This window comes from Nerophis lumbriciformis, linkage group LG20 (assembly GCF_033978685.3).
Source record: "Nerophis lumbriciformis linkage group LG20, RoL_Nlum_v2.1, whole genome shotgun sequence".
Classification (NCBI taxonomy): domain Eukaryota; kingdom Metazoa; phylum Chordata; class Actinopteri; order Syngnathiformes; family Syngnathidae; genus Nerophis; species Nerophis lumbriciformis.
In genome coordinates, this window is record NC_084567.2 from 44,630,040 (window position 1) to 44,655,970 (window position 25,931).

Below are 25,931 nucleotides of genomic sequence, written 5' to 3' on the forward strand. Positions count from 1 at the left end.
ATATACTTTTATTTACAGTGCAGGAATCGTACTGATAGAGGAGTACTTCCTGCACATTTAAAAACAAGTGACCCTGCTATTCCTCTCATGCACACACACACACACACACACACACACACACACACACACACACACACACACACACACACACACACACACACACACACACACACACACACACACACACACACACACACACACACACACACACACACACACACACACACAGGGCAGGGTGATGCAGGAGCTGCTGCAGCATCTCTGACACAGTGTAGCGTGACAAACGCAGACAGAAAAGGCAGGAGGAAGGAAGGAAGGAAGGAAGGAAGGAAGGAAGGAAGAAAGGAGGAGGAGAAGGAGGGAAAGAAGGAGGAAGAGAGACAACTCTGTCAAAAAAAAGGACGTCGGCGGACAGAAGAAGGGAGGAGAGTGTAGAAGAGAAGAAGAGCAGAGGGTGTTGCAGCCATGATGTCGGACACACCTTTGCGGAGGAATGGCACGGCAACAATACGGTAGGTGGACTTTTCTTCACGTACAGTATGTCTGTTTCTCCTCCGTCCTCTCCCTTCCGTCTGACAGGGTTGTCATGGGAACAGCAGCCCCGTCATGGTGAGGCTGCTGCTCAGTCATGACTGGAGAGGACTTACCTCGCCTCATGCAGAGCATATCTTTCTTATCTGACTCATCAATGCCTCTTTTACCCCCCAAAATCATCCTCTGCATTGTTCTTATCTGCAGCCTGAATAGCATCATGGCATACACATGCATACATGATGCATACACATGCATGCATGTTGCATACACATGCATACATGTTGCATGATCAGCATTCAGGCTGCAGCCATCATGCATCATCATCACAGTGAGTTCATCATTGACATATTTGTGTAGCATCATGTTTAGACAAGTAGTCGGCAGGATCATCCAAAAATACTTCCACAAAACTTTTGCAGAGGTGCCGATTCCATTGTGAGATCATTCATTTCCCAGTAAATAATTCAAAGTCGCCAACACTGGGCCCCGGCCCCATGGTTAAGAAACACTGGTATATAGTATATGCCATCAGTGTGCTGGGGACCATCTCATGAAACTAATGCATGCATTAAACTGGCCCCTGTGGGGAAAAGGTTGGGGACCCCTGCTGTGGAGTACATTTAAGGATGGCTACCTTTCACCTTTCAATCCCTACGGCACCAGTTCCTGGTATCAGGTAATCAATACTGGTACTTAGCAGTACTAAGAGCCAGAACACTCCCAGTAAGACTTAGTATCAAAAAACATTGACATTGTAGACAAAGTTGTATTGGCACCAAAACAAGTTTTGGCAACAAATAAATACAAACATTGAAAAAATACAATATTTTTGGTGGATGTTTTCTAGGCCGTTTTCCATGGCCTCACCAGTGCACTATCAACACCGTGTATGGCGGGGATGGTGTTCTGCTGACCTCGACTGCGGATGTTGTGGATCGGTGGAGGGAATACTTCGAAGACCTCCTCAATCCCACCAACACGTCTTCCTATGAGGAAGCAGTGCCTGGGGAATCTGTGGTGGGCTCTCCTATTTCTGGGGCTGAGGTTGCTGAGGTAGTTAAAAAGCTCCTCGGTGGCAAGGCCCCGGGGGTGGATGAGATCCGCCCGGAGTTCCTTAAGGCTCTGGATGCTGTGGGGCTGTCTTGGTTGACAAGACTCTGCAGCATCGCGTGGACATCGGGGGCGGTACCACTGGATTGGCAGACCGGGGTGGTGGTTCCTCTCTTTAAGAAGGGGAACCGGAGGGTGTGTTCTAACTATCGTGGGATCACACTCCTCAGCCTTCCCGGTAAGGTCTATTCAGGTGTACTGGAGAGGAGGCTACGCCGGATAGTCGAACCTCGGATTCAGGAGGAACAGTGTGGTTTTCGTCCTGGTCGTGGAACTGTGGACCAGCTCTATACTCTGGGCAGGGTCCTTGAGGGTGCATGGGAGTTTGCCCAACCAGTCTACATGTGCTTTGTGGACATGGAGAAGGCATTCGACCGTGTCCCTTGGGAAGTCCTGTGGGGAGTGCTCAGAGAGTACGGGGTATCGGACTGTCTGATTGTGGCAGTCCGCTCCCTGTATGATCAGTGCCAGAGCTTGGTCCGCATTGCCGGTAGTAAGTCAGACACGTTTCCAGTGAGGGTTGGACTCCGCCAAGGCTGCCCTTTGTCACCCATTCTGTTCATAACTTTTATGGACAGAATTTCTAGGCGCAGTCAAGGCGTTGAGGGGATCTGGTTTGGTGGCTGCAGGATTAGGTCTCTGCTTTTTGCAGATGATGTGGTCCTGATGACTTCATCTGGCCAGGATCTTCAGCTCTCGCTGGATCGGTTCGCAACTGAGTGTGAAGTGACTGGGATGAGAATCAGCACCTCCAAGTCCGAGTCCATGGTTCTCGCCCGGAAAAGGGTGGAGTGCTATCTCCGGGTTGGGGAGGAGATCTTGCCTCAAGTGGAGGAGTTCAAGTACCTCGGAGTCTTGTTCACGAGTGAGGGAAGAGTGGATCGTGAGATCGACAGGCGGATCGGTGCGGCGTCTTCAGTAATGCGGACGCTGTATCGATCCGTTGTGGTGAAGAAGGAGCTGAGCCGGAAGGCAAAGCTCTCAATTTACCGGTCGATTTACGTTCCCATCCTCACCTATGGTCATGAGCTTTGGGTTATGACCGAAAGGACAAGATCACGGGTACAAGCGGCCCAAATGAGTTTCCTCCGCCGGGTGGCGGGTCTCTCCCTTAGAGATAGGGTGAGAAGCTCTGTCATCCGGGAGGAGCTCAAAGTAAAGCCGCTGCTCCTCCACATGGAGAGGAGCCAGATGAGGTGGTTCGGCTATCTGGTCAGGATGCCACCCGAACGCCTCCCTAGGGAGGTGTTTAGGGCACGTCCGACCGGTATGAGGCCGCGGGGAAGACCCAGGACACGTTGGGAAGACTATGTCTCCCGGCTGGCCTGGGAACGCCTCGGGGTCCCACAGGAAGAGCTGGACGAAGTGGCTGGGGAGAGGGAAGTCTGGGCTTCCCTGCTTAGGCTGCTGCCCCCGCGACCCGACCCCGGATAAGCGGAAGAAGATGGATGGATTTCTAGGCCAATATTCATATTTTAGTACACTTGTACTGTTTTTGTGTCTTTGAAATGTTCTTATGATCGCTTCTCTTTTTTTTACGATTTCTGGGGGCGGGAATGATAACACATTTACCAATTTTTTCAGTGTTTTACTTGCATGCCCAAGTCCAGTGAAACTGCTTCCGAGCAGTTTTACTGGACTTGGGCATGCAAGTAAAACACAGAAGAAGAAGAAGAAGAAGAAGAAGAAGAAGAAGAAGAAGAAGAAGAAGAAGAAGAAGAAGAAGAAGAAGAAGAAGAAGAAGAAGAAGAAGAAGAAAGGGCGTCTAAATTCAGTTGAAAAAAGCTTCAAAATATGAAATGAAGCAAAAGTAATTTACCTTGAGTAGACTTTTGTGTGTTTCTGTGACAGATTCATCTCTGCTCAGAGAGAAATCTTGTCAAACTTGGTTAAATTACTCAACTTTCTTACTTTCACAATGACTTTGATACATGCAGTTGATTTCAGTTATTAGAATATATTTATGTTGAATAAATTACTATGTATCATTTCTTATTACAAAGCAAATACAATAACTTTAAAGCAAGTACTAATTTTTATTAGTTATGTTAAAAGTTAATCGAGGATTTATTATTATTGTTTAATTTTTTACATAAAATGTAACATGGCAGTCAACCATCAGCTTCTCTCACTTGATGATGATGTTGTGTAGTTGGATGATGATGTTGTGTAGTTGGATGATGATGTTGTGTAGTTGGATGATGATGTTGTGTAGTTGGATGATGATGTGTAGTTGGATGATGATGTTGTGTAGTTGGATGATGGTGTTGTGTAGTTGGATGATGATGTTGTGTAGTTGGATGATGATGTTGTGTAGTTGGATGATGGTGTTGTGTAGTTGGATGATGGTGTTGTGTAGTTGGATGATGATGTTGTGTAGTTGGATGATGGTGTTGTGTAGTTGGATGATGGTGTTGTGTAGTTGGATGATGATGTTGTGTAGTTGGACGTCCTCTCAGAAGCACACCTGTGAAGGAAATCCAGATGTGCCACAAAGGCAAAGATCATTTTTGTCTTCCTTGTTGAATGATCATCACTAAGTAATACTCAGATATTATTTTTAAAGATGTTTTGATGTAATTGTTGATAGAAATGTCTCCTCTTAAACCCCAGCTTATTTTTAAGTACATTTTAAATAATCCCTCAACTCTACAATATAACAGTTGATGTTTAAAAATATGTTGCAGGTTGTACTTTCAAATGTGTTTGTAAATATTATATAACTATTATTTATAAATGTATCCCCCTATTTTGTATTATTTGCAATTAAGGCAGGAAATGCATCACAATAGTGGTAGTTGCATCACATTGTGTCAAAATAACACAATAAGACACGAGTCCACTTATTTAGCTGTAAACATAGAAAGAACAATGAGGACGGTGGACGGGAGCAAGTGTTCATGCTACGCTGCGTGATGGTTTTACTACAAGTCAGTGTCAAATATGTCTTAGTTGGCAACGGAAATATTCTGCAAGTGATTTAATGAGCCAGTCCACAAATTTGCTTCCTGCATTTTGGTAAAACATTCACTTTATTCACACCAGGTCAAAATGAGAAGTTGAGAAGGGAAGCAGCCACAGTGATGCTAGCAAGATAAGATAAGATAAGTAAAGTTCAAGATGCTGTGAAGAGTTCACAGCTTTGTGGGTGGATGGTATTTTACTAGGTACTGTACATCCATAGGACCACCAGAACTTAGTACTTGCCCCCTAAATCTAGTGTCTACACACACATATTGTCATTGTATGCCTTGATTGTGTCACTCAGTACATGATGCATCAGTGTGTGGAGCACATAGCCCAAGTAGAGTAGTGGGATGCTGAGTGAGGACTTAGTTGTGGTTAGACTGACTAAATCTGTTGTGGTTAGACTGACTAAATCTGTTGTTAAGAAGCACCTGGACTGAAATGTGGATTCATGTTCTCTGTCAGTCTTGCTTACCAAGTTATAATAAAGTCTGCTCTGCTAGACAGTAAAAGTCTGTAAGGATAGAACAGAATATACATTTATTTAACCAAAACCACCTTCAGCTAATATCATAAAAACTTAGTGGTGGTTCTCAGTAGTTTTGTCAAAAGAGCGTGTCTGGCACTGTCACCTTCATGACAGACATGATATTTGTGTTCACACACTAAGAAAGTAACAAGAGTCTCTAGTGGTCCACCCCTTAAATATACCCGGACTGCCTTGTCCATAGAGGTCCACCCCTTAAATATACCCAGACTGCCTTGTTCCTAGTGGTCCACCCCTTAAATGTACCCAGACTGCCTTGTCCACAGTGGTCCACCCCTTAAATGTACCCAGACTGCCTTGTTCCTAGTGGTCCACCCCTTAAATGTACCCAGACTGCCTTGTCCCTAGTGGTCCACCCCTTAAATGTACCCAGACTGCCTTGTTCCTAGTGGTCCGCCCCTTAAATGTACCCAGAATGCCTTGTTCCTAGTGGTCCACCCCTTAAATGTACCCAGACTGCCTTGTTCCTAGTGGTCCACCCCTTAAATGTACCCAGACTGCCTTGTCCCTAGTGGTCCACCCCTTAAATGTACCCAGACTGCCTTGTTCCTAGTGGTCCACCCCTTAAATATACCCAGACTGCCTTGTTCCTAGTGGTCCACCCCTTAAATGGACCCAGACTGCCTTGTTCCTAGTGGTCCACCCCTTAAATGTACCCAGACTGCCTTGTCCATAGTGGTCCACCCCTTAAATGTACCCAGACTGCCTTGTTCCTAGTGGTCCACCCCTTAAATGTACCCAGACTGCCTTGTTCCTAGTGGTCCACCCCTTAAATGTACCCAGACTGCCTTGTTCCTAGTGATCCACCCCTTAAATGGACCCAGACTGCCTTGTTCCTAGTGGTCCACCCCTTAAATGTACCCAGACTGCCTTGTCCATAGTGGTCCACCCCTTAAATGTACCCAGACTGCCTTGTTCCTAGTGGTCCACCCCTTAAATGTACCCAGACTGCCTTGTTCCTAGTGGTCCACCCCTTAATTATACCCAGACTGCCTTGTCCTTAGTGGTCCACCCCTTAAATGTACCCAAACTGCCTTGTTCCTAGTGGCCCACCCCTTAAATATACCCAGACTGCCTTGTTCCTAGTGGTCCACCCTTTAAATGTACCCAGACTGCCTTGTTCCTAGTGGTCCACCCCTTAAATGTACCCAGACTGCCTTGTCCCTAGTGGTCCACCCCTTAAATGTATCCAGACTGCCTTGTCCCTAGTGGTCCACCCCTTAAATGTACCCAGACTGACTTGTTCCTAGTGGTCCACCCCTTAAATATACCCAGACTGCCTTGTTCCTAGTGGTCCACCCCTTAAATGTACCCAGACTGCCTTGTCCATTGTGGCCCACCCCTTAAATATACCCAGACTGCCTTGTTCCTAGTGGTCCACCCTTTAAATGTACCCAGACTGCCTTGTTCCTAGTGGTCCACCCCTTAAATGTACCCAGACTGCCTTGTTCCTAGTGGTCCACCCCTTAAATGTACCCAGACTGCCTTGTTCCTAGTGGTCCACCCCTTAAATGTACCCAGACTGCCTTGTTCCTAGTGATCCACCCCTTAAATGTACCCGGACTGCTTTGTCCATAGTGGTCCACCCCTTAAATGTACCCAGACTGCCTTGTTCCTAGTGGTCCACCCCTTAAATGTACCCAGACTGCCTTGCTCATAGTGGTCCACCCCTTACATGTACCCAGACTGCCTTGTTCCTAGTGGTCCACCCCTTAAATGTACCCAGACTGCCTTGTCCCTAGTGGTCCACCCCTTAAATGTACCCAGACTGCCTTGTTCCTAGTGGTCCACCCCTTAAATGTACCCAGACTGCCTTGTTCCTAGTGGTCCACCCCTTAAATGTACCCAGACTGCCTTGTCCATAGTGGTCCACCCCTTAAATGTACCCAGACTGCCTTGTTCCTAGTAGTCCACCCCTTAAATGTACCCAGACTGCCTTGTTCCTAGTTGTCCACCCCTTAAATGTACCCAGACTGCCTTGTCCCTAGTGGTCCACCCCTTAAATGTACCTGGACTGCCTTGTTGCACCTGGTCTTCCCTGATAATCTAAAGGTAGTTTCCGTGAACACGTGAAGCTGCGGAGTCACGCCAGTGTGACGTGTTGTGCTGTGCAGGTGTGTCATGCAGGTGTGTCATGCAGGTGTGTCGTGCAGGTGTGTCATGCAGGTGTGTCGTGCAGGTGTGTGATTGAGGTCAATAGAGTTGTGTGAGCACACAGTCAATGTTTAGGTCTTTTTTCGGGTATTTTACGGGTGTCAGTACTTTCATGATGAGGATAAGAAGTTGGTCATGCTGTGAGTCTTTAATGAATATAAATGGGATGTCAAATGTTCATTTATTTGTTTCCTTTGAAAATCATACGCATGTTGCCTGTTTTTTTGTATGTAAAACTATAATTATGAGAAAGGTTTGGTACTGTAATTTCTGGGTGTCTAGAATGACTTCATTGGCTGTACGTTGCTTTCCTTTTGAAAAATTGTTTCGGTTTTCGTACGATTCACTTTTTATTGGACTCTTTGGAACAAATGAATGCTGAACTGAGCTGAACTTTATGGAAATGAATGAGCAGCCACACACGTCATGTAACACACGTCTAATTGACACAATTGTCAATAGCAACCTCTAAAGTCACACAATTCAGAATGACATCAAGTTGGTAGTTTGAGCTGCCATCATGCAGATTGTGACACCAGACGTGCTTTACGTTCACACTATTACAACACAAATCATCGTTTGCCTTCATTATAATAACAGATTTGAGTTGTCATGACTAAGTCATGTAGAAATGATGACTGTGACAGCTTAACCCTGGAAAAGACTAATCCTGGAAAAAGAGTTATTTCAAACACAGAAGTAACTGCCTCTTTAAATGTCCTACACAGTGCTGTGTCATTTACATGAATGATGATTATTAGGTACAAATATACACTCAATCATTACATGAAAGCTTTCCAAAGATGGTTTCATTCCACAGGCCTGTGTGCAGATTAGCCCTGACCTGCACACTTGCTAGCAGTTAGTTTGTGTACATTGAGAGCTGAAAATGACACAAAATACAAGCTAAATGCTAGCAGATTTGTTTAAACTTTGGGATTGTCATCCATCGTAGTAAGCAGAGAAGAAAATGTCAGATGTAAACAAGCAGACCTCCCTGATGTATCAAATATGCATGAGATCAAACTCCCTTAACAAAAAAGCTTTCATCATTTCCTCACATAAATGCAAACTTTTCTTATTTACTTTCTTTCTGGATATTTACTATTTCCCCCCTGCCTTATTTTCTTCTGCTTCCACATCTGGAGGCCATTACTGCTGGGCTGGGGTTGAGAGTGGGCGGAGCCAGGCAGTGAGGTCATCGTGTCGTCGTGGCGATGTGGAGGAACAATGATGCTGTTGTCTACAGAGGTGGGCAACCAATGTAACGGAGGGTGGGTGGAAGGGGGAAGGGGGAAGGGACAGTGAGAGCGTTTTAGGAGGTGAAGAAGAAGTGGGATTGATGGTATGGCATCAGAGAGGCAATGATCACTAAACATGGCTGAGATGAGGAGAAGACGCCTGTGGATAAAGACAGCATGGTGTGATTGGTGTGAATCCAGCTCTCAGAGAAAAGCCAGACCGTTGCTGGCTGGAAAGGCCGACAGCTGCACAATTGTCACTACTAGTCTGCTTTTGTCACTCACTTCTACAAGGAGAAACTACTAGTCTGCTTTTGTCACTCACTTCTACAAGGAGAAACTACTAGTCTGCTTTTGTCACTCACTTCTACAAGGAGAAACTACTAGTCTGCTTTTTTCACTCACTTCTACAAGGAGAAACTACTAGTCTGCTTTGTCACTCACTTCTACAAGGAGAAACTACTAGTCTGCTTTTGTCACTCACTTCTACACGGAGAAACTACTAGTCTGCTTTTGTCACTCACTTCTACAAGGAGAAACTACTAGTCTGCTTTTGTCACTCACTTCTACAAGGAGAAACTACTAGTCTGCTTTTTTCACTCACTTCTACAAGGAGAAACTACTAGTCTGCTTTGTCACTCACTTCTACAAGGAGAAACTACTAGTCTGCTTTTGTCACTCACTTCTACACGGAGAAACTACTAGTCTGCTTTTGTCACTCACTTCTACAAGGAGAAACTACTAGTCTGCTTTTGTCACTCACTTCTACAAGGAGAAACTACTAGTCTGCTTTTGTCACTCACTTCTACAAGGAGAAACTACTAGTCTGCTTTTGTCACTCACTTCTACAAGGAGAAACTACTAGTCTGCTTTTGTCACTCACTTCTACAAGGAGAAACTACTAGTCTGCTTTTGTCACTCACTTCTACAAGGAAAAGCTACTAGTCTGCTTTTGTCACTCACTTCTACAAGGAGAAACTACTAGTCTGCTTTTGTCACTCATTTCTACAAGGAGAAACTACTAGTCTGCTTTTGTCACTCACTTCTACAAGGAGAAACTACTAGTCTGCTTTTGTCACTCACTTCTACACGGAGAAACTACTAGTCTGCTTTTGTCACTCACTTCTACAAGGAGAAACTACTAGTCTGCTTTTGTCACTCACTTCTACACAGAGAAACTACTAGTCTGCTTTTGTCACTCACTTCTACAAGAAGAAACTACTAGTCTGCTTTTGTCACTCACTTCTACACGGAGAAACTACTAGTCTGCTTTTGTCACTCACTTTTACAAGGAGAAACTACTAGTCTGCTTTTGTCACTCACTTCTACAAGGAGAAACTACTAGTCTGCTTTTGTCACTCACTTCTACAAGGAGAAACTACTAGTCTGCTTTTGTCACTCACTTCTACAAAGAGAAACTAGTAGTCTGCTTTTGTCACTCACTTCTACACAGAGAAACTACTAGTCTGCTTTTGTCACTCACTTCTACACGGAGAAACTACTAGTCTGCTTTTGTCACTCACTTCTACAAGGAGAAACTACTAGTCTGCTTTTGTCACTCACTTCTACAAGGAGAAACTACTAGTCTGCTTTTGTCACTCATTTCTACAAGGAGAAACTACTAGTCTGCTTTTGTCACTCACTTCTACAAGGAGAAACTACTAGTCTGCTTTTGTCACTCACTTCTACACGGAGAAACTACTAGTCTGCTTTTGTCACTCACTTCTACAAGGAGAAACTACTAGTCTGCTTTTGCCACTCACTTCTACACGGAGAAACTACTAGTCTGCTTTTGTCACTCACTTCTATAAGGAGAAACTACTAGTCTGCTTTTGTCACTCACTTCTACAAGGAGAAACTACTAGTCTGCTTTTGTCACTCACTTCTACAAGGAGAAACTACTAGTCTGCTTTTGTCACTCACTTCTACAAGGAGAAACTACTAGTCTGCTTTTGTCACTCACTTCTACAAGGAGAAACTACTAGTCTGCTTTGTCACTCACTTCTACAAGGAGAAACTACTAGTCTGCTTTTGTCACTCACTTCTACACGGAGAAACTACTAGTCTGCTTTTGTCACTCACTTCTACAAGGAGAAACTACTAGTCTGCTTTTATCACTCACTTCTACAAGGAGAAACTACTAGTCTGCTTTTGTCATTCACTTCTACAAGGAGAAACTACTAGTCTGCTTTTGTCACTCACTTCTACACGGAGAAACTACTAGTCTGCTTTTGTCACTCACTTCTACAAGGAGAAACTACTAGTCTGCTTTGTCACTCACTTCTACAAGGAGAAACTACTAGTCTGCTTTTGTCACTCACTTCTACACGGAGAAACTACTAGTCTGCTTTTGTCACTCACTTCTACAAGGAGAAACTACTAGTCTGCTTTTATCACTCACTTCTACAAGGAGAAACTACTAGTCTGCTTTTGTCATTCACTTCTACAAGGAGAAACTACTAGTCTGCTTTTGTCACTCACTTCTACACGGAGAAACTACTAGTCTGCTTTTGTCACTCACTTCTACAAGGAGAAACTACAAGTCTGCTTTTGTCACTCACTTCTACACGGAGAAACTACTAGTCTGCTTTTGTCACTCACTTCTACAAGGAGAAACTACTAGTCTGCTTTTGTCACTCACTTCTACAAGGAGAAACTACTAGTCTGCTTTTGTCACTCACTTCTACAAGGAGAAACTACTAGTCTGCTTTTGTCACTCACTTCTACACGGAGAAACTACTAGTCTGCCTTTGTCACTCACTTCTACAAGGAGAAACTACTAGTCTGCTTTTGTCACTCACTTCTACAAGGAGAAACTACTAGTCTGCTTTTGTCACTCACTTCTACAAGGAGAAACTACTAGTCTGCTTTTGTCACTCACTTCTACAAGGAGAAACTACTAGTCTGCTTTTGTCACTCACTTCTACAAGGAGAAACTACTAATCTGCTTTTGTCACTCACTTCTACACGGAGAAACTACTAGTCTGCTTTTGTCACTCACTTCTACAAGGAGAAACTACTAGTCTGCTTTTGTCACTCACTTCTACAAGGAGAAACTACTAGTCTGCTTTTGTCACTCACTTCTACAAGGAGAAACTACTAATCTGCTTTTGTCACTCACTTCTACACGGAGAAACTACTAGTCTGCTTTTGTCACTCACTTCTACAAGGAGAAACTACTAGTCTGCTTTTGTCACTCACTTCTACAAGGAGAAACTACTAGTCTGCTTTTGTCACTCACTTCTACACGGAGAAACTACTAGTCTGCTTTTGTCACTCACTTCTACACGGAGAAACTACTAGTCTGCTTTTGTCACTCACTTCTACAAGGAGAAACTACTAGTCTGCTTTTGTCACTCACTTCTACAAGGAGAAACTACTAGTCTGCTTTTGTCACTCACTTCTACAAGGAGAAACTACTAATCTGCTTTTGTCACTCACTTCTACACGGAGAAACTACTAGTCTGCTTTTGTCACTCACTTCTACAAGGAGAAACTACTAGTCTGCTTTTGTCACTCACTTCTACAAGGAGAAACTACTAGTCTGCTTTTGTCACTCACTTCTACACGGAGAAACTACTAGTCTGCTTTTGTCACTCACTTCTACACGGAGAAACTACTAGTCTGCTTTTGTCACTCACTTCTACAAGGACTCAGTGCAAGTCTCCTTCCACTATTAGGAGCTCTTGGTTTCTTCACATTCAACATGTTTGAGGATCTAGAATGTGTGGAATAAAAAAGTCTGATGTATTAATGTATCGGTAATTCAGTGCAACCTGGATGTTCTAAACCCATTGGTTCTTTAACAGGCTTCGTAAAAAGAAAAGTTTACACACAGAAGCACATTTCTCCAAAAGAAACAATGTAAACATGAATAACAGGTTACAGCCTTGACAAAATCCACATTTTAGTAAAGATTTGAACACAATATAAAGAACAATACAGTACTGTACATCAAAAAAACATAAACGGGTGATGGATCAACTTTCTATTTAATAACAAATTACAACAACTACCTGAACTCTCCTCATTTTCACTGCTGACACACACACACACACACACACCCACACACCCACACACACACACACACACACACACGCACACACTAAAGCAGACACATGCACACACATTGTCACTAGCCTTGTGGTGCACTCACAGTATGACATGACAAAACCTCTTGACTTTAACACATACTTGCCAACCCTCCCGGATTTTCCGGGAGACTCCCGAAATTCAGCGCCTCTCCCGAAAACCAAATTTTCTCCCGAAAATCTCCCGAAATTCAGGCGGAGCTGGAGGCCACGCCCCCTCCAGCTCTATGCGGACCTGAGTGACGTGTCAACAGCCTGTTTTCACGTCCGCTTTCCCACAATATAAACAGCGTGCCTGCCCAATTACGTTATAAGTGTAGAATGATGGAGGGCGAGTTCTTGGTTTCTTATGTGGGTTTATTGTTAGGCAGTTTCATTAACGTCCTCCCAGCGCGGTACCACATGAGCAAACATGGAGTCCACAGTGTGTTTGTGTAGGAAGTAGGTAGGTGGAAGTAGGTAGGTGGAAGTAGGCAGGTGGAAGTAAGCAGGTGGAAGTAGGCAGGTGGTGGAAGTAGGCAGGTGCAGGAGGAGTAAGAAGAGAATTGCACAAAGGAAGTGATGTAATAACGAAGCTCCACCCAAGATGAGGTAAAAGTCCTGATCAGCTGACATTCAGCTCCCTCAGTCACATTTGAAAAGATCAGATTCAAAATGTGATGTAAAAAGATCAGATTTGAAGCTCTTTGGAGCGTTTAGACAAATATATCTGATTTGTGTCACTGGGGTGCAAAAAAGCCAGACTTGGTGTTCAGTGTAAACGTGCGGCTTTTTCATTTATTAATACTGAACAGCTGCCCAGTTGGAACTCACTTTTGACCTTGTTTTCCTCTCAGTAGTGCTTGTTATGTCTCTCTCTGTCTCTCTCTCTCTGTGTGTGTGTGTGTGTGTGTGTGTGTGTGTGTGTGTGTGTGTGTGTGTGTGTGTGTGTGTGATACATGCTTCTGTATTCCTGGGAGAGTCCACCGGCTGTTATTTGTCCTTATAAGGACGTTTTCCTGTGCAAAGAGGGAGCGTAAATAGGGTGAGCCAACGTGTAGGGGTACCAAGAAGGGTAGGAAATAGTAAATAGGGTAAGCCAACGTGTCAGAGTACCAAGAAGGGTAGGAAAAGAAAGTATGTGTCTGGTTGCAAATGTTGTAGAAATAGTAAAAATACATGTAAGAAAGATAATATGGAAGAAGAATATATACTGGAGGTGTGTAATATTATACAAGATGAGCAACAGTAGTGCTCTTCTTTTGAAGGAAGTACAGTATGAATATGATATGCTGAAGAGGAGTGTAATGTAGGCGTGTGTTTTTATTCTCATCAAACATATTACTAATGCAAATGCAAGCCAGCCAGCACTACATATACTGTAGATCTTGTGGAGTGATGATTACTCCATTTTATGCTCAAAATGTTAAAAGCATCAACCAGCATTTGACTAATTACTATGTTCTATGACTACTACTACTATTTGAGTAATAAAGCCAATAAAGAATATTTAGGTAGTGTAAATATTAAAGCAGATCTGAAAAGGGAACTGCACTTTTATTGGAATGTTGTCTATTGTTAACAATCATTATGATAGACATGGCGACAGAGATTTCTTTTTTGATGCATTCTAAACATTGAACAAATCTAATCAAAATTATGCTTACAATGGAGCCTGTGGGTTAGGGTTAGGGTTAGGGTTAGGGTTAGGGTTAGGGTTAGGGTTAGGGTTAACCCTGTGGGGGTCGCTCTATTCTGCCTATAAAGCTCTGTAAAAAACATCCAAACACCTTCATTAAGGTTTGACATACACACTGTAAGTGTAAACATAACATGGTAACAGCCACAGTTATAATAACATTTATTATTTACATATTTTGATCATTATTGATGATTATTACTTACACCAGACTTTGTGAGAGACAACAAACATGATAAAACATCACTTACTGTACAATGTCTGCTGTCATTAGGATCCCCACTGCTGGGATGGTCATATATTCCCATTTAGGCGAAGAATGTCTCATAATCCTCACAAAGAAACAGAGTGGGGGACAGTCAGGGGGTCTTTTTGTGTCATTCTGGCCATTTTTGGGTCCTAAATGGTTAAAGAGTACCAACTTGTTGGAATACCTCCTCAGACTTCTTCTATCCAGGTGTGATGCATGATTTGTGATTTAGAATAAACTTAAAGGGATGATGTAAACATAGGGGATAGGGCTGTCCCCATACTAATAATTTGGTACCATTACCGGTACCAAAATGTATTTTGATGCTTTACAAAACAAAGGAAACTACACAAAATGTCAATAATGGCTTTATTTTAACATACAATCTTACAATACATTAAACATATGTTTCCTCAAAGAACAAGTTTAGAAGGTTAAAATATAAATTAAAGGGCATTAAACACATTGGGCTTTTCTTGTTGCACTCAAAGAACAATTGACAATTTTCCATATTACATATAGTCTGTCATAATCAAGGATTATTAGAATAAAACAGCTTTATTGACTTATTAAATTATTTATGATTTATGGTTGCCAATACTGGTCTGTGCTTTAAGAAAACTATAATGTTTAGTAAGTACTAAAAACAAAACTATGGATAAATGTACACATATAAGCCATGTAGCAGGTAAAACACACTTTTGTTAAAGATAAAACTATTTGGGCAGTTTTAACTCTGCTAATATTTGGCCTAAAGCCAAGCAGCTGTGTGCTTGTCCATGTATCTACATGTTACGTATCTACATGTTATGTACCTACATGTTATGTACCTACTTGTTATGTATCTACATGTTATGTATCTACATGTTATGTATCTACATGTTATGTATCTACATGTTATGTACCTACATGTTATGTACCTACTTGTTATGTATTTACATGTTATGTATCTACATGTTATGTACCTACTTGTTATGTATTTACATGTTATGTATCTACATGTTATGTATCTACATGTTACGTATCTACATGTTACATATCTACATGTTATGTATCTACATGCTATGTACCTACATGTTAGGTACCTACTTGTTATGTATTTACATGTAATGTATCTACATGTTATGTATCTACATGTGCACAGCAGGGTAGCTGGTTAACTATGTTATGAGAGTAGTGTATGTGTGTTTGTGAGAATGTCAACGTGTTGTTTGAGTGACGTCAGTGAGTGAGTGGGCGAGTAAAGAGAGAGAGAGAGAGGGAGCGCGTGCACTGCGCAGTAGAGTGATGAACGGGTCCGGTTGTGTCCTGCAAAACTAATAATAAAGCGATTGTCATGAATCGGCGGCCTCGTCATTCTGACCTGAAAGCGAAACTTAGCAGACCCATTGACGGGTAAAGCGAAGTGTTTTACCCCTGACAAAAACATCGGCTCTGGAAGGAACGTCTGCCCTGTGCTCCTAGACTACGGTCTGCACCGGAGCAGAACAGCAGGACAGGTTATAACAACTACATTATTACCTGTCACTCTTTATAACTTCTTGTGCAGATCTGAATGTTCATTATTTAAATGTTTACCTAAGTTTGAAGCAAAGGTGCTAATACTATCACATTTGTCGAGGCGTGTTTTAAAGTAACACTTGTTTAAAGCGTCACTTTTATTGTTAGTTTTGAAGTCCAAATACCTCCATATTGTACTTCACACCCTCTTTATTAACCAGTAGAATTGTAGTTTTTTTGCTATTCTTCTCCAAAATGTTACTGCTTGTGTGTGCTTTGTGTGTGTGTTTTGACACACTCAACATCATGCACCTCGCTCTGTAGTTACAGCTGCACAGCAACATGTGGATGAAAAAACGGTACCGGCATTTTTCAAAAGTGTCACTTAAAACTAATATTAAGTATCCAAACTAGAGAATAATAAATGCGTATTGCATTTTAATGGTAGTGTGTGTTACGATCCGCTGCCCGGATCATAGTTTGTTTATGTCTGAGTCACGTGTTTTCAGCACCTTGATTTTGTTTGTTTTCAGTTGCCATGTCAACTGATTACATTCACCTGCCTCTGGTTAGTGTTCGGGATGCGCACCTGTTGCCCGGGCACTAATCAGAGGGCTATTTAGTCTTTGCCCTGGCCTCACTCGGTCTGGCTTCCTAGTTTGTTCCCATACAACTGATAACGACTACTTAGATTTCATGCTATTTTTGCCTGCTAGCTCCCACGCTAGTCCTTTTGTTTTGCCTTTTGTGCTACGTGCATGTCTTTTGTTTGTTCATCGAATGATTTATATTTTAAATAAATAATTTTCCTACCTGCAAGCTGTGTCCGAAGCCGTCTGCATCCTTGGGAGAACCACACCCGCATCACTATGCGACCAGGTCGTTACAGTAGCTGGCTTCTTACTGTAAAAAGTAAGCGACTATTCACCGTGAATTAGCAAGTAGATTAATATTACTTTTGACAAAATAACATTTTACCGCATACGTCAGCAGCCAAATTAGGAGCTTTTGTGACCCCTTTGGAAATTGTCAACGTCATCAGTTACATACGAAGTAATTTATTGTGTTTTCAGAGGAGGCTGCAATTTATATTGCAATTTAAATTCCTAAGTTGGGCCAAATAAGCCAAAGAAAAAGTATTCAGAATGAACGGATTGATACTTGCTGAGCTGAGATGTCTTGCATCTTGCGTAAGTCAAAAGTTGACCTTTTAGAGACATTTTTAACCAAATGTTTTGGTCAAACTCCAAATGATAGGTCTTGGAGGTCCATGTGTAATTGCAGAGAATGATTTGGTAAAGCGTGTTCAGCTCAGTCTTGCAGTGCTGGATGTCTTCACACACCACACAAGGAAGACTTTTCCAGCGCTGTGAGCCAAGAGAAGATGATCAGCTTGTATCTGGTTTCCTTTCCGACAAGACCCACATGTCACTCCCACTCCAACCAATGAAAGCAAACAAGATACGTGGTCTCTCTCTCCAGAGTAGATTGTGAATGACAAATGTGATCTATTGCTGAAGACACAAAGTCCAAGTCAACTTTTCTCACTTTCTGTTTACGCTTTCTCTCCCTCCTCTGCTGCTTCTGGTCTCAATCCTTCTTCTCCTTCTGTCACTTCCCTCAGCTGCTCCTCCCAGCTGTGGAAGCACACATGACTCTTGCCTAAAAAAGAGCGAGGAAGGGAAGTGGGAGGAGAGAGAGGGCGATCAGAAGAGAGAGGGAGACACATGGCCAGTGGATGAGATCTTTGCTGCTTGCTTGGATTACTCCTGAGGATTTGCTAGCTCAACTCCCTAACTTCCACATCCAAACCTCTGGCACTCAGAAGCGCATCTCTCCCCGATTCTCACCTCTCGTTCTCCCTTCACCCTCCCCACCTCCCCTCTCCCCTGCCTTCCCCTCTCAGGATGTCGTGCGAGGAGGCTCAGCTCCACAAGGAGAGGTTGCAGGCATTGGCGGTAAGTCTTCACATTCTCTCCTCGGCTCTCCTGCTTTGCCTCGGCCATCCATCCATTTGAGTGCTTCAGAGCTCATAGACCAGACGGACTGATGAAAGCTTTCATGGTGTCTCACCTTTCATCTACCTGTGTGTTGTTCATTATTATGGAGAACCTTTGAACAGCCTTTGTCTCATTCTACCTTTCTGTTCATTCATCTTTCATTTGCTATGCAATCATGCAGTCTGAAGAGCAAGTATGAGTGTGCAGTATCAAGCCTGCTTGTTGGCAACTTTCTGTCAACAGTGATCTAATATATATTGTGGATCATAAAAAACACACACTTGTCAATCATAATTAGCACCAGAAATGTCAAGCTGATTTTCAAAACCATCTCTATGACATTCTTAAAACATTGCATTGATATGTGACATTAATATGGAGCTCAACTTGAGTCAGAATTGGTTCGGCAAAAATATCCCTTTATTTAGATGACCTGATTTATGACATCGGTCTTGGCGATGTAGACGGTCTTTGCTCATTTTCAAAACAAAGTGATTTGCAGAAGTGTGGTCTAAAGAGTGAATACGTGCTTTGAAGGGTAATGTGCAGTACGTGGTGTTAAAAATTTGTGAAAATGTTTTCATCAGTGATTTAGAGACAAACATTTAACAATACAAAGAAGATCCTCACACTTCTGTCTTGACCAACCATCACCTTCTTCTAAAGTGTGCAGTTTTCAAGGGATGACTACTTTGTTGTTAATGTTATGTTTGCGATGAAGGCCTGTGGCATGTGAGGATAGTTGATAGGACGTCAGAGCAACAGTCGTCCCAGGGTTCAGTGCCTGTGACTAAATTTGGCGCCGGCAGAACCACAGCATACCACACACACACACACACACACACACACACACACACACACACACACCAGAGTCCCAGGAACACACACACATTCCCATAACACTCAAGTCAAGGGGAACAGCAGCAGCAGCAGATGCAGAAACTATTTTGGCCACGTTCAAACATGGCACCCACATTTATCTACACCAGCTTGCCACTTGAAGAAACCAAGTGGAAAGTTTCCATTGGTGGACAAACTCTTTTATACTTTGGGGTAATGCACAGGGCCAAGAAAAAGTTGTTTTCTGCAAAGCGTGCAGAATATCATGAGGGCAGCTGTTGTAAACTTTCCCCTACAAACGATTATGCCATGTAGTCATCCACGATATATCCTCTTTGAGGTTCTACCCAAGGTGCCAAAATCTGTGATATCAACAACATTCTGCTGATGGATCCAACAGTCAATCATTTGAGCCTCTTGGTCTTGTCTCTCAAATACAGCAACAGCACTAATGGCTCTCAAGCAAACCCACCAGAGGGTTAGTATTACGCTTCTGACAACTCTCGGCGGTGGCTAAGCACTCTGTAAGCCTTAAAGTGTGCTCAGCGTCACACGTCTCGATGTAAATACAGGATCATCATAATGACTGAAAGATAATAAACTGCAAGCACGGTGATAATAACCGAATGAATGCTGACATCTTACCTGATGTACACCATGTACTTGTTTTGTCTGACCAAGCATATAAGGTGTGTGCAGCTGACAAGTGATGACATCAATCATTATTTCATTATCATTCACATCAGTGTCTGTTTTCATCACTTGTGGAGCGGACTGGAAGTGTTGAAAGCAGTCACCTCTTTAGCCCAGATGTCAGTACAGTATGTAGATCTGCCACTCAAATGGAATATATCATGTGGTGTAAAAAGTTTGTGTTCCAAGCCGTATTTCCATCATTTAAATTGAAAGCCTACTTGTCAGTTATACCGGCGTGATGTTCATTTACCACAAAGGGTAGCTGATGATTTAAGCACCCAACTAATGGTTGCAAGACATTTGACTATTTCAGAGTCCTCCTGTCAGAGTGACGACATCATTCTCATCACTATAATATCATTGCTATGACTTCAGAGAACAGTAAGTAGGCCATATTAATTATTGAGACATCACACGCTAGGACATTACTAAAAACCTCACAATGTTTTAATTGTTATGTATTAGTATTCTAAAAAAGGTTAAACAACTGTGCTGTACATGAGCAACATTTCAAATGGAATTGAAAATGGCTCCCAAATTCCAATTCCATACCATGAATTTGAACTACATTTGAATTGAGGTTGCGAACAAGGCGTCGGATCGCAAATTACATGCACATGCAACTCCAATTGATTGTTGTTATATTACATAATCAACTACTTCCTCATTTGTCAACCAAGAACATTGAAATTGAGCACTTTTAATAATTATTAGTGCTGTGTGCTAGCATACATGCTAACTGTTAGCATGTTATATAATATTAGCTAGTTTTATAGGTACAAATCTAAAAGTCATGCATATTGTTATTTGGCATAATATGGCTAGCATGCTGTTAGTTAATATTTCAGCCAATTTTGTAGGTATAGAACTAAAAGGTATGATTATGTGTAATGCTGTACTTTACCAAGTATCCCCAATGAAAGAAATGTGTTTCAGTATTTAGGCCAAAACCTTTGGCAAATGTGACACATTCTTCCTGTTACTTGGCTATACCGAATTTATCTGATTTGGAAATAATAATAATAATTGAAATTCCAAAATTAGAATTTTACAAAAGCCTACGGTACATCTATTTTCAAGCCCCTAAAGGACAAATATACCTTTTCTGCACCCTTTTTAAACATGAACATGCATCACAGGCTGGAAATACAAACATGCATTCCTGGGATGATATGGACATGCATCTCATGGAAAAATGTCAGACTGAGGACCCGCCGTGAGCACTTAGGAATCACATCTTTGGAACACTTTACCACCAGACCTTTGTAACTTGCACTCAATATCCCTCTTCAAATGAAGACTCAAAACACACCTATTCCTCACTGCTTATTCGTTGTAATTACTCTTATCTTCTCTATCTTTGTTGTTGTTGTTGTCTTTTTATCCAATTTGATTTTCGGTGTCCTTGAGTGCCCAGAAAGGCGCTTTATAAGTAAAATGTATTATTATTATTATTATTATTATTAGGGGTTCATGTATTTTCCAAATGTGAGCCAATGAGACATATTTCACTTCTGCCAGTCGTTTAACACATTATATAATTGTTATATTGACTGTATTTCACCGTCATAGTTTACACATTATAAAGAATTGTAACATAATTGTACATAAGGACTGTCAATGAGTCAAACAGTAGGTGAGGGTTATGTTGAGGGTGTTAATCATTCAGTACAACAGAGAATGTTCTGTGTTGTGTTGTCCTTGTCCAGACTAGGCGTTCTTGCTGTCTGATAGTGATTACAGTCTATCAGCTGCCAGCAGTGTTGGCTTCTGTGGTTACTAATTGGTCAGATTAAGTTGATGTCATGATTTTGGACTCAGCTCCATAATTGGCATGTTCTGAACATAGTAGTTGGGGGAGTCTGGTCAGGGTTTCCTAAAGGACTGATTACATGTGTGGCTGAGTGTATGTTTGTATACGTGGTTTGAAGATCAGCCAATGAATGGCCAGTGTTACAGCTTTCTAATTAGCCAATCCCCAGGGGACATGGGAGAATAAAGTGCAAATCTTTGGCAATAGTGTGTGTGCACGCACTCGGTGACTGGGACACGTTTACACAAATGACTTCAGCACTTTGGACTTTTAGCAACACACGTCACAGTCATCTTTCCAGTTCACAGTGTGTGTGTGCTTTTTGGGGAAGGGGGGGTTGACGTCTACACTCACATGGACCGCCAGACAGGAACTGTGGCGGATCAAAGTTTTAGATAAAGTAGCTGACCTTTGTAAGACTCATATTTGCAGACCCTATAAAAGTAATGAAGGTTTAACTACTAAAGCACCCGAGTTCAACCACAGATTGCTCCAAGTCTGACTAAGTTGTGATCGTAACGGATGTCGGACGTTTTCTGGATCCACTTAGTGGGGGTCTTACAGCGAGAAGTGAGTGGGACGGGGTGAGAAGGAGGGGGATGCAAAAGCTAGACATTGGCATGTGTGGAGATTTGTGGCTGGTTTGCAGTGGAGGAGTGGAATAATGGACTGCACCAAAATGAGTAAACAGAGTGGGGGCTGGGCAGATCTTGGTCGCCAAATCTACTAATGGTTGGATACATTTAATCTACCCTTTAGTCAATGAGTCTATTACAACATACAAGTAGTACCTCAACTTATGAGCTATGTGATGGAGTTCTGAATTCAAAACATTTGTATCTCAAATCAATGTCGCCTTCACATTCACGTTCTTTCTTCATGGTTAGAAAACATCTCTCGCTATAAGTTAATGCTAGGGAGTAAGACCAGATGTTTTGGGTGGATCCTACAGGGTCTACTGAAACATTTGCTATGGCAGCTAAAGTCGGGGATGCTTGTAACTCAGGTTTTTGCTTGCAACTTAAATCATAACAATTTACTTAGAGACTGCTCTAATGTCAAAACACTTTACGTTGAGTCACTCTTAAGTTAAGCTACCATTGTACATCATATTTGTATTAATGCTGTCAAATGATTCCTTGTTGATGTTTAATCAGATGAATTTTAGGTATGCAGTGGCTTAGTAATAGTTGTTTATAGGTTTGTGAAAGATAAGCCAATGCGACCGCAGTGATTTGGCTGGGTGAGGAGCAGGCATCTTAATCAGGATAATCAGCTGTGAATCCTTACTTTATCAGTGTGAAGAAAATAAAATGGGTATTGCACGAAACTAGAAATCAGTTGACGGTTTGTATCTTCTGTGGTGTGATTGTATTATGGGAGAACTACAGAGTGGACAGGCTATGACGTCACGAGTGTACGACGTAGTGAGTGAGAGAGCAATGATTGAGCTAATTAAAGTATCCTCGTTATAAAGTAGAGCAGGACTCACATATGTCATTCAGTAACACGACATCTTCAATAAAAAAACACAAGTCAGGGCTGCCAGCGAAAAGATTGACAGGCGCTTGCTGCCTTAGCTAATGTGACTGAAGATGAGAACGGATGTGAATACAATAACCGGGTGTTGTGCGAGACTAGCAATCATTTGACACTTTATCTTTAAAACAATGCGAGAGCCAGGGCTGCTCGCAAAATTTCTACGCCGGATTTCCACAAGATTCTGCTGAACGGTAACACCACGGAACATCCTTCTCCCTTGGTCAATAACCACCAACTGACTTGACCACAGTTTTGCCTTGCAGAACGACTACTTTATTTGTGTATTGGCATGAAGCAACAACACGGCAGTAACAACATCCCTGGTGGACTTCATACACACACACTTCTCCCGCTAACTTCTCCCCGTCCCTGTGTCAGGTATCATTTGCACAGGATCCAGGATGTGCCTGTCATATGATTTTATTTTGGACCTCTACAATTAGCATGTCCTAATCAAAGGTATCATCCATCCATCCATCCATTTTCTACCGCTTATTCCCTTTGGGGTCTTGGGAGCGCTGGAGGCTATCTCAGCTACAATCGGGCAGAAGGAGGTGTACACCCTGGACAAGTTGCCACCTCATCGCAGGGCTCAAAGGTATCAACAGGGTGAAATTTCGTCTGAAAACCTTTGACCTGTTGACTATAAGCATGTCGCTTTTATAAAATGTGCTTTTTTTTATACTTGACGATGAATGTGCCTACAATGGGTGTTGTCATTCACTCGGGTCATTGATCTTCTCAGGGCTTTCAACTCAATGGTTGACTGTTCAGTTTGTCTTAGAAGACATTAGGCCTCTCATCCATCAGTTCATGCTCATCGTCTTAGACTGGACTAATAGAGTCTAAGGCTGGTGCCAAGGTCCCAACATGATGAGGGACCTATGCTCAAGAAGGAAAGGTTTTGTTCTTTTTTGGTGTGAAAAAGAATGTGTTCATCAACAAATGTGACCCATAGAATCGAATCATTCACACACCTCATCGAGTCTTATTCTATCGTTCATACACTATTTCAAATCTTATACAATCGTTCTGTGTTTAAAATATATGTTTTTTAAATAGTATCGTAGCCTTTGTGTATAGAACGGTCCATGACTCAGAGATGTACAACCCTGCTTGTTTGTGTGATTGACTGACAACCCATTCAGGGTACAACCCGCCTCTTGGCTCAAGTCAACAAGGATAGACTCCGGCTCATATGTGACTTAATGACAAGCGGATGGAAATTGTGAAAACAATTGTAATACTTTTTGAAGGGAGTTTGGTAGAATATTGACAATGATCTGTTTTTAAGCCAGCAGAGAATGCTTTTCACTTACTAACAGGGAAAAGGAAGGCGACGGCATCTCCAGTTCCAAAGCAAAATCATTTGGTGGTGACTGAGGTTCTAGGAATTAGGCAGTTATTGAGAGCAAAGAATTTAAAAAAAACTTATGATTTTATTTAAAGTTATATAAATGTTCCAAATATTTTTCATCTCCTTGATATTTTATGTAAAATGATTATAATTCCAGATGTTGCACATTTTTGTTTTGTATTTCTACTGTAGTGTTGTATAACGGCAAAATCATAAAAACACTGGATCCAAATCTATTCATAATAATGTTTACTATTAACTTTATCATTTCCTATGTATGGCCCTTGGAAGCCACCAAGAGGCCAAAAATAATGACCTGTAAGTAGGGCTCCAGCTATTGTTTTTTTTAGCGATTGATCGATTATTTTGTTTGATTATTGAGTCATGGGATGAAACACACTTTATAACCTCAATGCGTATTTTAGGGAAAATTACTGAAATAAAGATTTTTTTTTTTTTGCTTGCCATAATCTTCATTCTTTTTTTCTTTTCTTTTTTTAATAACTGCACATTATTAACATTAAAATTGCAGTTTTAACATGTGTGCAGTAGTAAAATGTTTAAAATAAGTCTCTGCTCTTCTGCAGATCACAGCACCCACACACCACCGCTCTCATGTATGCTCTATTGCTGCCGATTTTATGGCCACAAGTTCAAAGTTCATGGAACTCCATGCGGTCCTTATTTGATCAAATTGTTATAGTTACACTCATTAACTGATTAATCAAAGTAACAGAATATGAATCAAAGCTTATTTCTCATCAAATTAATTGATTGAACCAATGAATCGATGTAGATGTAAGTTTGCTTGCATCTGCTTTGTAACTTGAAGAGTGAGCGTACACGTAAACACTGCCAAGACATGACTTATGAGACATCGTCAAAATAATTGCACCATTTAGGACGGTGTTAGGGATTGCTCAATAGGTTTGCTTGACATTTAGTAGTTTGGCAAAGTAGAGCAAGCAGCTAAATACATTACATTATTTTCTTCATAGCAGAGGAAACAATGTAATGAGATGCTTGCTTTATGGACAGTGTGTGTGTGTGTGTGTGTGTGTGTGTGTGTGTGTGTGTGTGTGTGTGTGTGTGTGTGTGTGTGTGTGTGTGTGTGTGTGTTTGTGTGTGTGTGGATGTGATTGGGTTGCACCAATATGACACAGGAGAGGGTGGAATGCTGGTTGAGTATCAGCAGTGGTGTGTTGTCACATATGTGTATATATATATATATATATATATATATATATATATATATATATATATATATATATATATATATATATATACATATATATATATATATATATATATATATATATATATATATATATATATATATATATATATATATATATATATATAGAGCAGTGGTGTGTCGTCAGGACCAGCAAGACCTTCTCTGCTGGCCTAACAACCACAAATCATCATCATAATTAAAGATAAAAGATATTGACTTTCCCTAAATATGTAAAAGTATTCATATTGTCTTCATGTCATATTATGTTCCTTCCACTGCTGCTGTTTTTACTTTATAGAGTTTGTATCCAATCAGAATTCAGCTAGCTTATGTTGCCATGCTGTACCAAATCTGCCTTCACAATCAACAATGTG

At 41.7% G+C, this 25,931-nt stretch overlaps 1 protein-coding gene across 3 annotated transcripts in view; it reads left to right on the top strand.

Moving 5' to 3' along the window:
* The first annotated feature begins 226 nt into the window (after positions 1–226).
* Positions 227–25,931, top strand: part of palm2akap2 (PALM2 and AKAP2 fusion) — a 129,009-nt gene continuing 103,304 nt past the window's right edge. For all 3 annotated transcript variants that reach the window (XM_072915379.1, XM_072915380.1, XM_072915381.1), the window contains exons 1-2: positions 227–512; positions 17,979–18,030. In XM_072915379.1, the coding sequence (XP_072771480.1) occupies positions 466–512; positions 17,979–18,030 (99 nt within the window). In that variant the 5' untranslated portion in view covers positions 227–465. The remainder of the gene's footprint in view (positions 513–17,978; positions 18,031–25,931) is intronic.